This window comes from Strigops habroptila, chromosome 7 (genome assembly GCF_004027225.2).
Source record: "Strigops habroptila isolate Jane chromosome 7, bStrHab1.2.pri, whole genome shotgun sequence".
Taxonomy (NCBI): Eukaryota; Metazoa; Chordata; class Aves; order Psittaciformes; family Psittacidae; genus Strigops; species Strigops habroptila.
The window spans coordinates 45,254,928-45,268,700 of record NC_044283.2 but is presented as its reverse complement, the minus strand read 5'-3'; the positions used below and the strand labels follow the sequence as shown (position 1 = coordinate 45,268,700).

Sequence of the window (13,773 nt, the reverse complement as noted above, 5' to 3'; positions counted from 1 at the left end):
TGTGGCTTCACCTCATAGTATCTATGTATCAAAAGTACCACTGATATATTCTGTATATTCAATACTTGACTAGCTGATATGATATCCTGTATTGTGAACACAGCTCACTATGCAAAGCTAAAAGCTTTCTTGATACATCCATACAATTGCTTCAACAAGGCAACAGCCAGAAGCAAGCCACAGCAGTGAACAATTTGTATTGCAGGTTTTATGCTATTTTTTTATCCATTTCTCTTTTAAAAATGAAAATGTTAATGGGGCAAAAAAGTGAATTCTAAGTGCAGAACTCCAAAAGCACCCCCAAAGAAAACTACATAAATTTTCAAATCCACAATCTGGATGCCATAAAATAGAAACTACATATGCCATGGAGAACAGCGTCATCTTGCATATGATCTTAATGTATCACAGTGTAATGTGACGAACCATTAGCTACTGACTGGTTTATATCTCATCATACTGAAAATAACCTCTGTCCACTTATATGTACAATGCTAAGTGCTATAATGAACATAAATCAAAAAAGACTAATGCACTGGTTTTCATTGCTCATTTCTAAATGGTCTATCAATGAGAAAAATTAATCATTTAAAAAATAAAACTTAGCAGTAAGGCAAGTTCATGGAAGACTCCAACAGCATCACATCCTTTTAGGTCCTCTAATAATGAAAAAAGATAAACCACAATATGTCATAATGCAAATAAAAAAACCCTGTAGGGCACATCAGTAACAAACTGCATATGCACAAGATCAGAAACCAAAGACAAAAACTGTAATACGGTCTTATTCGGCTTATGGGATTGAGGATCCACGTCCTGAAGAATTCCTGTTTCTTGTCATTCTTGTCCATTGCCCTGTGTTCACAAAATGCAGCCCACATAACTAAAGTCCCTCACATAACCTTCAGATCGGAGACACATCTAAATTAGGCTAGATATCAGAGCATATGAAGACAGCTTTAGCACAACAGAAAACAGAAAATGTCACTGTCCTAACATGAAGTAAGGAGGAAGAGCTCAAAATCTCTGTTCCATAACAGTGAGACACTTGTTTCACCTCGCTATGAATACTGAACTGGTTTTGCAGCTATTTAACCTGCAAAGATCGCAGAAGTTCTGTGACAAATAGGCAATTTTAGTATTTATTTTGTTTACAATGTGTATTTTTTCTAAGAGTTTAAAAGTCATTCTGCTGGCCAGTGACTGAGCACAGGCACTATTGTAGGTAGAGGTGGAAGAATATAAAAGGAAACAGTGTATTCTTCAAAAAAAACCCCTCTATATACCATTAATATTAATAAGTAAGAAAAATAGACACAGTCTGACCTCATGAATTACCCAGGAGATCTGATGAAGTGCAATCAGATTCTAAGCACTATGATGTTGGCAATTGTCTCTGACCTAAATGCTCTTCTCATCATGAAATGTCAGCAATAATGACCTCAAGCAACTTCACCCTGAATTTGGCTTCCCTTTGATAAAATACCATGATTGATCCGCAGACAATAGTAACTTATAAACGTATATGGGCTTTGTGATTAAGCATGACATTTTTTCCTATATGAAGTGCCAAAACTGGAAAAAAAGGCCATAAGGTCACAATCTGAGGAAGAAGCCTTTCAAAAGAGAGGACTGCTGCAAAGCCAGCACTGCTAGCATGATCCACAGGGGCTTTCTCTGACAAGCCTACTGGGGCAGTTTTAAAATGGCCAGTTAAATGCCTGTGGAGATCCAGCTCCCTAATTATTGATTGACCTATATATTTTTGGCATCAGTTATGCTCCTGAGAATCTGATTTGACAGGCAGTTAGAAGTCCACCGTTTAGTAACTTCTGAAATAGCCAAGACAAGCAGACTGACTTCCTAAGAAGATTAGTTTCTTCTGTTCATCAGAATATTTTGGGGACCATGTAAGAAAGTGAAAATAGACACTGTTTTGAAAGAATAGAGCCTTGCAACATTTTGTATGCCAAACAACTAACACACACATACAACAGCTCCAAAAATTCTTAAAACACATAAAAGAATCCTCTGTGCCATGACCATTACGAAGCAAAACCTCTGATCAGGAAGGATACATTCACATGCAAAGGCTGGCTCTCAAGTAAAATGGTAGCTGCAGTTTAGATACCCACTCCCTGAAAGACATGGTGGACATTTGTAGATACACTGCTCATGTTCTTTCTAGCTGATCTTGATAACTATCTTAAGGTTAGAAAGCAGACTACAGGGGCTGCTTTTTGGCCATCAGAAAAGTAATTCAATCTGTGAGATTCAACCTGTCTTCAAAAAAATTCACCCAGATTTGCTTTTACCATAATTGTTTTCTTTCTCTCTTCATCTCTCCTTCAGTGAACCTCTCTCCAGAAACCAGAAGGACAAAGAGCCACATCATGAAGTAAAACACAGAAAACGATATTTACAAAGCTAATCATCGAGTCAAGCAGGGAGGCAGCTGCACATTATGACTGTGACTAGAACGGGGACTTATTCCAGCACAGTGTGGGTAAAGAAGATTATGACAGAAACGGAGAGATGAAATGAAAGGAAAAGCATCTCAAAGGGTCTTTTATTGCTCCTCAAGAGTGACCTCAACATTTCAGGAATTCAGATGTTATTGCAAAAAACCAATGTCTTTATTATTTCGTAGAATTATGAATAGATTTATGGCTGAAAATAGGGGATAAGTGGCAGTCTGCTTCTTCTGTGTTGTACTGGCATGTACTGTTTCCCATTCTCCTGTTTGTTCCAGTGAATGAGAAGGTTTTGTGTTAAACCTAAATCCTCCAACTTCCTCTAGAATTATTTTCCATCAGAATATAAGTTTCAACTGCATGACATGACTCCAAACACAAAAAGCATCATCAAGGAAAAGATACATGTTGTATATTTATAGCCTTTCTGAATCATAGACTCATACAATACCTGTGGATGTATCCACTGTGAAAAAAGAAGAAAATTCTCCTGGGACAAGTTCATACGTGACAACACCATATATTCCCGAATCTCTGTCTGTAGCAACAACATTGATGATCTCTGTTCCTGGCTGTGTATGACTGTTGATGCTCGTCACATAGACAGCTTGTTCAAAAACAGGATGATTATCATTAATATCTTCTATTTCGATGCGAACAAAAGCCTGGGCACTCAGCCCACCCTGTTGGATAAATCAGAAAAGATAAAACCAGAAAAACAAGGTCCATTTTAAAAGCCTACACAATAAGATGATGCACATCTGGCTTCAGCCCATCATTAGGAACAGAACATGCTGCAATACCGAGCAATGAAAATGTCTGTTAAAAACAATTTATGGTATTTATAATACCCCAAAATACTACACTTAGGCAAGCTAAGTGTAGTATGCTCAGAACAACTCCAGTGGGCTGACAGACTACACTAAATTCAAACTCTTAAACTGGCAAGGCCTGAACATGAAGTTATTATTGTTAATACTAATGAGCAGTACACACGTCAAATCCTTACTAGTCTAACCTCACTTATTTTTACTGTAGTCACCTACACACCACTTATTCCTTCACAGATAAAAGTCAGAGCTTTCTGCCCCTGAAACACATGCCCCTCAGGTGATTGTGGTGCTCCAGTAAAGTGGGGATAACTTCTATGTATGAGTCTTTCCGAATTAAAAGTGTGAGGATCATAACAGCGAATATGAGGCTTTTTCAACTATTGATTACGAACACAGACAGAGAGTGCAGGACAGCCAAAAGCTGATCTGTCAGGCTCCTGCCTGCAAGAGCTAGCCTCAATTTACCACTCTGGCAGGTTCAAGCAGTACTGCTCACACAGCGTGTGTGTCTATACATATGTGTTTATTTGCTTATATGTAAGTGTGTGTAAATATATCTCCATGTATATGCACATGTGCTTGTCTATATACCCACATATTCACTTTGTATACACAGAGACAAAACAAATATCAAATTCGACTAAAGAACATAGCTGAAACCAATTTGTTAATGTAAAATTCATAACTGATTGCATAAAATTATTTCCAGCACATTTGTGATTTTACAGGGAAAGAGGTCTCACCATGCTTTCTAGGGGGCTTGGCTCAACTTCCCTGCTCTTGTTTCTTTTTCCTACACAAAGAGCTGGGAAAAGAGTGAAGCCTTGGTCGCAGCTTTGACACCGTACCTCTTTGCAATCTCAGCCCAGCCACTGAGCTGCTCTCCCCATGGTTGAAGCTCCTCCTAGAGATGCCCACCAAGAGCCCACTGAAATACCACCTGGGCAGCCACGGGACCATATTTATGCAGTGAAACTGGAGAAACGAGGAGCAACTGCAAGTTGGCTTATCAAACTGTGCTACACCAAATTCACAATTCACCAAAGCACTGAAATGGCAATTTATTTCTCAGAGGCACTACCACGTACTCCCTGTGGACTCCCTCCATCAGTTTTGAAGGGTTGATATTTCCAAGGTCATTTTACAGCCATAAAAACTACCAACATTTTTAGAAGAAATCAGCTCCATCATGGCACAGCTGATGCTGAATGTGGGGCACTGACATGTACAGTGGAGGCACAAAGCAGCACACGTATGTATAGCCTGCATATGCTGTACACAGTACATTAAGATACAGCTGGAGGAAGAATCCTGCGTTCTTCAAAGTCACGCTGAGCGCACTGTGCTCGTGCCAATTAGTCACTTATAGAAACTGCTGACACAGATCTGATGTTGGTGTGTACATGACAAGTTACGCTGAGCTCGTTCAAAGTTAACTTTGAAGTCACAGGAGTTACTGTTACTTTTATTTTATAAAAAAATAAATAACTAGGCTGCATATTTCTGCAACCTAATTCTTCATATCAATTATCTTTAAACCTGACCTTCATGAAACTATCGAATGATTTAGACTGGATACTACTGCTTTAGACTTGCCCTATAAACATAACAATCTTCCCCAAAAGTATTGCTGAGGGTTTTGTTATTGTGTCCACAGGTTCAGACTTACTTTGGAACTAAAAATACTATCAGCATTCTCTTCCACATTTCCATGGGGATATTTGCTTTGTTCCATTTTTATTTTTTTATTCCATGTAGTAATATTATCTCTGCTGGGTGGCAGTGACATGCCCATGAAGGCTCAAGTATGTGGAAAATTAAGATGATCTTGTGCATCACATGTCTGTGTTCCAACTGCAATCTAGGAGATCTGGCCCAGATCCTCCTGGCATGCTTGGGTTTTCTTATGAAGAAAAAAAGGTATGCTTCCAGAACTCACACTGCTGCAGAGGTAGCCAGCAGCCAGGACACATGTCTGGGGACCAGGGCTACCTTCAGCCTCAGAACTACTGAAACAGCCATAAAACCCTGAACCTTGAGCCGCTATGGATATGTGCAGACCTAGTGGGATCACGGCCAACACACCAACTCCACTTCATGGTGAGTCCCTTACCCAACACCTTGATTTCCACAGGAAGGAAATCCCTGCACAGGAGCTGAGGGGGGAGAGTGGGGAAGAGGCATATGCTTTGTTGACTGTCAGAGGATGCTCTGTGGCTCCACAGCATTTTTAAGGGAACAGGGCCAAGGAAGAAGCGAGGTCAAGAATAAAAAGCATCTAAAAAGATGGTTGGAACAGGATTAAATCAATCTGCAAAGTCTCATGAGAACTTGTGTTAAACTGCTTCTTCCAAGTTTTGTTATTGCTAAACAGACAGTAAAAAACCAGACCAAACCAAACAAATCCCACCTACCATCCACCAGCCAATTTGTTTTTATCCTACGAGTTGTGTAAAGACTGCAAAGTCTTCGGAAATTGATTAATTCTAAGTATATGGAAGAACCAAATCTCTCAGAAGACAAACCAAATTTTATTATGAAGACAGAACATTCTTTCCTGAAGAAGCAGTATATTCCCTCACAAGAGTCAAATACGATATTAAGCTGGGAAGAACTTATATTAAGCCCTCACTGTGCTCTGCAGTTTTTGGAACTTCTTGCCCCACTGATGAAAACAGTTGGTACACTGGTACACGTACGGTGTTACCTACAGAGATGTTTGTTGCTGGCATTGGTCCATAACTGGTAGCAGCTCTCACAGGCTTAGGTTATCTAATCTTTGAAGAAAAACTGTGTGGGCCAGCTCCTCCCAGAGGCAAGGTGGGACGCTCCTGAACACCCCTCACTGTCCACCAACCTCAAGACTGTGCAACTTGGATTTTGGCTTTGAAGGCCAGACAACTGTTGTTTGTAAGCAGACGGTAAAGATGCTGCTAGACAGAATTTGAATTAGCATTATTCCAGTGAAATTTCTCTAGATTATGGCAGATTTTTCTTTCACAACTACAGTCTACTGTTTATTTGGTGGAGAGAAAAAGAGAGGTGACGGGCATCATCAAAAATTTGTGAATAAACAAAATGATTGAATTATGCAGGATACACAGCAATAGAACTTGCCACTATATAGCAGCAAAAATGTGTATTGCTAAAAAAAAAAAAAAAAAAAAGTTTCCTGTATGAAAGTGAATTCACATTAAGATTCTCTAAGACAGAAATACATAAAACAAGCATAAAAGGAAGCATAAATGTATGTATGTCATAGTTTGGAGACCCCCAAGCAAATAGGGAAGAATACACAATGGAGTGTCCATTTCAGTCATGTTGTGAAAGCAAACAAAAAAAAAAACAAACAGAAGAATTAGAACACATAAAACCCAGTTTACATATATTCAAGAACAAAATAAGTATTGATTTTATCCTCTATACTGCTTTCAAAACATGCATATATTTTTGCTACCCTGGTTTTCCACATTTTCCTTTCACAGGTCTTTATTTCACAGTATGTCTGATCTAAATCTCTCTCAACTGCTTGTTGAGGTTCCCCAAGCAACATACCTTCTTCTGACTTTCTTTTTTTTCCAGAGAAATTAAAAAAAAATTACAACTTTAACATCTTTACAAGAAATTTTCGGCTGACAGTAAATTCAAAGACTCCCCAAATGCCAACTGAAACTCTTTCTGGAAGATCTGTCACAAGTGCAGAAGGGTGCAGTTTGAATGTTCGGTGTCCCAGGCTGAAGTGGCATGTGAATCACCAGAGGGTCACCCTCACTGCTGTAACAGCTCTCAGCCTGCCACAGTTCAAACAGAGACCCACGGAGAGGACTAGATGCAGATGCTGTGGGATTCAGTGCAAACACCCTTCTATAAACCTAGCCACATAATTTCATTTCATATAAAAGCATTTCAAGGAGGAATACCAAATATGTATGTGAATCAAGTGACTTTGGGACCAAAACTGGTGCTGCCAACTGGAAAGGTCTTTTCATATAAAAGCATTTCAAGGAGGAATACCAAATACGTATGTGAACCAAGTGACTTTGGGACCAAAACTGGTGCTGCCATCTGGAAAGGCTAATGCTAATACTATCATCAGTCGTGTCCCACTTAATCAGTGAGGGTACTCCCACAACCTCTAAATGAGATGTTTATTTAACACCAGTTTAACAGAATCTTGCCTCTCCATGGGCTCTTGTGTGCAGTTTTAGTTCTCCCATTACACTTTCTACACAACGCATAAAAGACATAACCGACAAGCTCCAAAACCACGTAATGGAGTAGGCATGAACAGGTGGAGGAAACCGATAGTTTTGCTGTAAGATAAACTGAGCACCACCTGGAAAACGCTTTCTTTTCCTCCTAATTTCTAATTAACTTTGTTATTTTATTTCCTTTTCATCTCTCTCCCCCTGCTTTGTCAATAGTGACCGTTCAACTCTTCTTCTGTCTTTTCCGTACACATTTCTCCCCTGATCATAGAATCTACTTTGAACCCCACACCTAACTTCTTTAATCCATCAAAATCAGCAGTGGAATGCCAGCAGGTAAAACATCTTACTAAAATACCTACTAAAGGTGGAAAGTGGCTCTACACAAATGCAGATATATTGAAAATTTTGAAAAGCTAATACTCAGTTTAGGTGCCTTAATATTTAAGTGTCAGATTAGCAAATTTTTAGAAAGAAATCAATGGGACCTATAAAGTGCTGACTTCCAATAAAAAGATCAAGTCCTGCCTGTCACAGACAAGGCAATCGAAAATTGAACCCCTGTCCCCATTATTGAGCTTCTGAAAACACAAGGTCTCTAAATGAAGATAAATGACAGATCAATTTAAAAAAGAAATACTCTATAGTATCTAATGCATATAGTATTTAATATGCATTGGCTGCTTTCCTTTAATTTTTTATGTAAGATTTATCTCTAGAGCAATAATTTAACCAAAAAATGCATCAAGCTTTTTTCATGTGAACCTATTTTCTTTCACATTTTCAAAATAATCTTCTGTCTCAGACCAGATATCTTAGAAACTTGCCAGAATATCACTGCTGTTGTCCAGCTTTCACATAGCCTTTACTAATAAGACTAATCTTGATATTCCAGATACATGTATGTGTTCTTTATGTTAGTACAGCTTCAAAACATGTGAATGAGAAGAAAAATGAAGTGATCAAGTATAGCAGAAGACATAACTTTCTTCTGTCATACATTGTAATAAATACTGTTCTACTCTTCAAGGCTTGGGTATCTGTACTCAGGCATATGCTACAAAATTTTGCCTAGAAAGGAATTTTGAAGACAAAAACCACAAATCAGAGAAATTCCAAAATGGTCACACAGACCTCCTGTAAAGATTACAGACATGTCTGTACCACGAATACCTTCTTCCAAGCACCAGATCTTGTAAAGTGGGAAAACTTTCAGACGCTCCATTGCAGGTAGGCTGTACCCAGCCACAGCAGCAGCAATGGCATCAGCTAGCTAGAAAGAACAAGGAATTTATCCAGGAAAATTACTGGCAGCCACACAGCTCTAGCAGAAGATACTGGTTTATTACTGCTGCAGTCATTTTGAAAGCAGGGAGGAGAGGTAACCCAGAGCCCACCAGTTCTAAGAAGAGGAGGAAAATCCACAGGGACTAACACATCCTATAAATGGTTTTCAACAACTTGTTTAGGAGTAATTGTGGATTTCACAGCCAATTTTCTCAATTTAGGTTGATAAAAATTTATGGTTCACTAAGTATCACTTTCTGCCCCCTGTAGTGGTAAGAAATTCTATTCAAATTCATGCAACTTTCACATACTCATTACATGCTCATTTAAAAGTATGCAGTCCATCCAAATTAGCAAATGCATTCACAAGTCTGGCAGTATGGAAAGGTTAAACTTACCCCATCTGTAGCTTTTACTAAGAGATCATAAGTGGTTGGATCTCCTTCTCTGTCAATGTCTTGAGACACGCAGATCTGACCAGTACGTGGGTCAATCTGGAAGGCTTTGGATTTTTCATAATAATGAAAACCATCATAAAGGAAATACTCTATTTCACCAAACTGGTCGGCATCTGCATCTGTTGCCTTGACCTGTAGGTTAACAAGAGAGAGAAAAAAAAATGAAAACAGTGAAACTATTACTCATTAATTCAAAAATCACAGATACTTTGTTTTAAAGTTACCTGCTTGTGTTGTAAAAGCAAATGTGCATACACCAAATAAATACACACACACTGCTACCTAAGCTGTCTGTCTGCAGTTTGTAAAATAATGACTCAGCTACTGACAGCATATTTATTGCAACAAGCATATAAGATCGATTAGACCTGTCTGTAACATGATTTGTTTATCTGTCAATAATTATCTCAGTCAAGTGAACTTCTCATGACTGGAAAAGCCCTATACATTAAGCTGTATCAGCAGGCCATACCTTAAGCTACTTTCCCTTCCCATTATTTTTACAAGTGGAGGTACATCTTACAAAAAACATGTCACACATAGGTCAGAAAAGTGCTGCAGGACATTCTTACCTTTCTTATTCTTTCTAAAAGACTCCCCAGAGCTTAATTTAGTTTTCATTTGAAAGAGAGCTTGGTAGCACAGTGGTCCATACAAGTTAAGGACTGGAAGGGGTGTTTCAATCTTCAGTCATCTCTCTAAGGAACCTGAGCTCTACCAACACAACTAAACGTGAACATCACATGCATGCACAGAACAAAGCAAGAGATGCACAGACTGGAGCAAGTCCCTGTGAGAGACTTAATTACCTTGCCATCAGAGTCTTGCATGTAGCTGTATCTGCTGACTGACAAACCAGCCTAACATCTCTTCTTTTCAGCTATATTAAGTACGTTTATAAAGCAGCATGAATTCTGCTGTAAATCCCAAACACGACATGAAAACTCAGGGTCACTTTCAAGATGCTGCATCACCTTCCTTCAGCTGAGTTTTGAAGCACTCACACGGCATTACGTGAACAGTACGAGGTCATGCTCTTTAACTGAATGATTAAGGCACTGACTAGTCTAGAAAGTACAAAACCCCAACAATTTAAAACCATCAGATGGTTACAAATTCTAATACAGAACATACCTAGATATTTTTTTCTAACACAAATATTTTTCTTTTTACACACATGGAGGGAGACAGAAATCAACATACCTCTGAAGTATTTTAATAAATGTTTATGTAGCACTATATTTTGCCAATACCATATACATGTGCCTTGCATGAGGAGAGGCTGAGGGATCTGGCCTTGTTCAGGCTGGAAAAGGTTGGGGGGGTGGAGATTTGATAGGTGCCCTCCCACGTCCAAGAGGAGGTTACCAAAAAGACACCACCAGGCTCTGTCCTCAGGGACTGGGCAGGAGATGAGAGAACAGTGGTCACAAGCTTAAGCTGGAGAGGTACCAGCTAGACCTAAGGCAATATTTACTGTGAAGATGATTCAGCACGAGAAAAGGCTCCCTGCCCAGAGGGGCCAGGATCTCCATCCTTGGAGTTTTGAGACCCAAGCAGACACAGCACTGAGCAGCCAAGGCTGTGGCAGAGACTCTCCGCTGACCCCTTCATCCCCATCAGGGCCAAGGAATAAAATGCTGCCCGGCTGCATTAGGACTGCAACACAACAGTGCTGCTTCACTAGTCACCAAAAGTCAAGTCAACAGGGTGCTTGAGTGCGAAACTCTTGCTCTTTGACCCAGGAGTGGATTGGTTAAATATGTACTTGATAAACAGAATAGTTTTGTATATTGTGCCTTCACTTTTATTACTATAAGATCTCTGATAACAAAACATTTTGTGCTGAGCTTGGCTCTTCTCTGGCATGTTCTATTGTGAAAGCTTTCACTTACATTTACAAACAACTTGGAAGTAAATAATTTACAAAAATATGTATACATTAAGAGAGACAGTATTTTTAGTTCTGTAATTTGGAGGTACTTAAAGGCTTTCTCCATCTCAGTTGGTTTCATTTTCTACTTATTCTTTGAAGATAAATCCTGTGTTTTTTCCATCAGCCTACTTGTACAATTTACTGAAGTACAATGCCTGAAGACCTTAAGACAGCTTTGGAAACGTTACTGTCACAAAGCCCAAGAGTTAGAACTGCCAGGAGTTCACAAAGGAGGTGTGTGCCAGCCATTGCCTGCACATGGTCTGGTAAGGTGAGACTCACAGCCACCTACCACAGACAGGGCAAAGGTGGAGGTCTGCACATGACTGCGCATACAGATAAGCATCTGGCACAGTTTTAGGCACAGTTTCAAAAAAGACCAAGCAGGACAGGCGAGGGACTATTGCTAGCAATAAGTTTGGATGATGTCATCCTGTTTTGGGATGTAAATTAATTTAGCTGCATGGACACAAGCCGTGCCAGGTCATCTGGCCTTAGTGCCCCAGAACAGCCTCTGTCTGCTTCTTCTACTTAGTACAAACATGGCCTTAAAGAGCAGTCAGTGCCTTCATTGCACACTCACTTTTTTGCCCACAAAGGAATTGTTTTGGCACTAAGATACTGAACTGGGACTGAATTAAAACCAAATGAATGAAACATGCCTTGGGAAGGCTGAAAATAATAGAAGTGGGAAAAGGGAAACCATGTAAGAAGTGCCAAGGCAAATTATAAAGCTAAATCTTACTCTAGACCAGTTACTTCAATCTGAATTTAAAAATGACAGCTAGCCCCAAAGATGCACGTTATTTTTTTTATTCTTTTGCTTGTTGTGGTTTACTGTTAGTTTATTTTTGAGCACCCTGTGGACTTCTCCACTTCTGCATGGGATGCTTAAGATTTGCTGTATTTCAGAAGAGGTATCATTGTGACTGTAATTACACTGCATACTCCAATGCATCCTTCCCCCCAAAAACTCATTTTCTCACAGCACTGAAGACCATTATAGCAGAGTTGCTGCTGGTGCAAATAGGAAGCTTCTCCAGGGGAGCTCTGAGCTTCCAGAGCTCTTCATGCCCCTTTCAGACCCTTGCAGCTTGCATCCCATGGCTTCAGCATAGGGTGCAATGTGCAGCCACTCCTGACCCCAGTCCAACCACTTGTTCTGGGTAAGTTAAAAGCAGAACTCACACTCAACTTCAGCAGAACAAAGATTTGGCCCTAAAAATTCTTTACAGCTGTATATAAATCAAGTCTACAACACACATATTTCACCAGCCTTGTACTTTGTTATTTCTATCACAAAAAATAATAAACCGTAAGTCTAGTGTGCTCTTGGTACTCTGCCACTTGGCCCTTATAAGAAAAGTATTTCAATTTATTTCTTGTGCCTGAAATCTAATGCGGGTGACAATACTGAAAGGTTCTGTCTCCCTGTGACTGCACATAGTTACATACGCTAACATTTATATCTGCAATGAGTGATTAATTACAGGTGTGAAATTCAAGGGTATTGTTAGAAGTTTAGCCCACCAGCTTGGTTTTTTTTCTTGTAAATTATGCAGTGCTCAGACTTTGAACAGTACATGCAAAGGCATAATGAATAACAAATTTAAATAAAAATGCTTCAGTTCAAAGCAATACAAATTTGAAGGTCTAATTGCGATCAACTTCAATTACTTTAATCACCTCTCAGGCAGCAGAACAAAGTGGCATCAATTTTTGCATTATAAAAATATGATCTTTCTCCCTGTAAAAGTCCTTCACGTCCATTCAATTTCCACCTGCTTAGTAGTCCTTTTTTAAGCTCTCACCATGGAACCTTTGATCTGAACAGGGAAGAATCTCGAATTAAAAGTGAATGAAAAATTTACAGTAGCAGACAGAGCTGATGTTGAATGCCACTACACCTGAGGTCAGGGGAGCAATTAACTATTATCATTGAATCATAGAATCATTTAGATGGAAAAGAACCTCAAGATCATCAAAGCTGATTTAGAAGGTGAAAATGTGTAACAAATTCAAGTTTTCTGATACAGTTAAGAGACCAAATCATCACAGATTTTAGAAATTATAGCACACAGTAGTCACTGTCCAAAACACATCGGGTTATCATAGCATACTGCACTAAATACCAATCCTACAGAGTATTACAGCAGTTAAATGCCAGAGAGCTGTGAATTATAGCAGTCTAAACAGGAAGAAATGAAGGAAGAAGCAGGAATTTTCACAGTGGATTGATCAAGGGTGTTGTATGTCGGCAATATCACAGAGGTGATAGAGCTGAAAGGATTTATATGCCTTGGAGATGTGGGAGGCAAGAGAGTACCAAACCTGTAACACCTCTGTTCTGACAGGCTGAATATGAGATTGAGATCTAGGAGAAAAGAAAGGGGGTAAAAGGGAGGGCTATGCTCACAGAACCTTTCTCATTCTTTCACTAAATATGTTTTCAATACATTAAGTTTCAATACACCAAGTTGAAGATGATATTACTAAAGAGTGTAAACTTAGGAATAAGTAACTACAGGACACAGTACTTCCCCAAGAATAATTTTTAAAAGCCAACAAAAGTCATGG

The 13,773-nt window shown here is 39.2% G+C and overlaps 1 protein-coding gene across 1 annotated transcript in view; it reads right to left on the bottom strand.

Annotated features, from left to right (window-relative positions):
- DCHS2 (dachsous cadherin-related 2) overlaps nucleotides 1-13,773 on the bottom strand; it is a 113,768-nt gene that overhangs the window by 57,044 nt on the left and 42,951 nt on the right. Inside the window, exons 2-3 of the mRNA XM_030491362.1 lie at nucleotides 9,201-9,392; nucleotides 2,926-3,157 (exon numbers count right to left, since the gene is read on the bottom strand). Of these exons, the coding sequence (XP_030347222.1) occupies nucleotides 2,926-3,157; nucleotides 9,201-9,392 (424 nt within the window). The remainder of the gene's footprint in view (nucleotides 1-2,925; nucleotides 3,158-9,200; nucleotides 9,393-13,773) is intronic.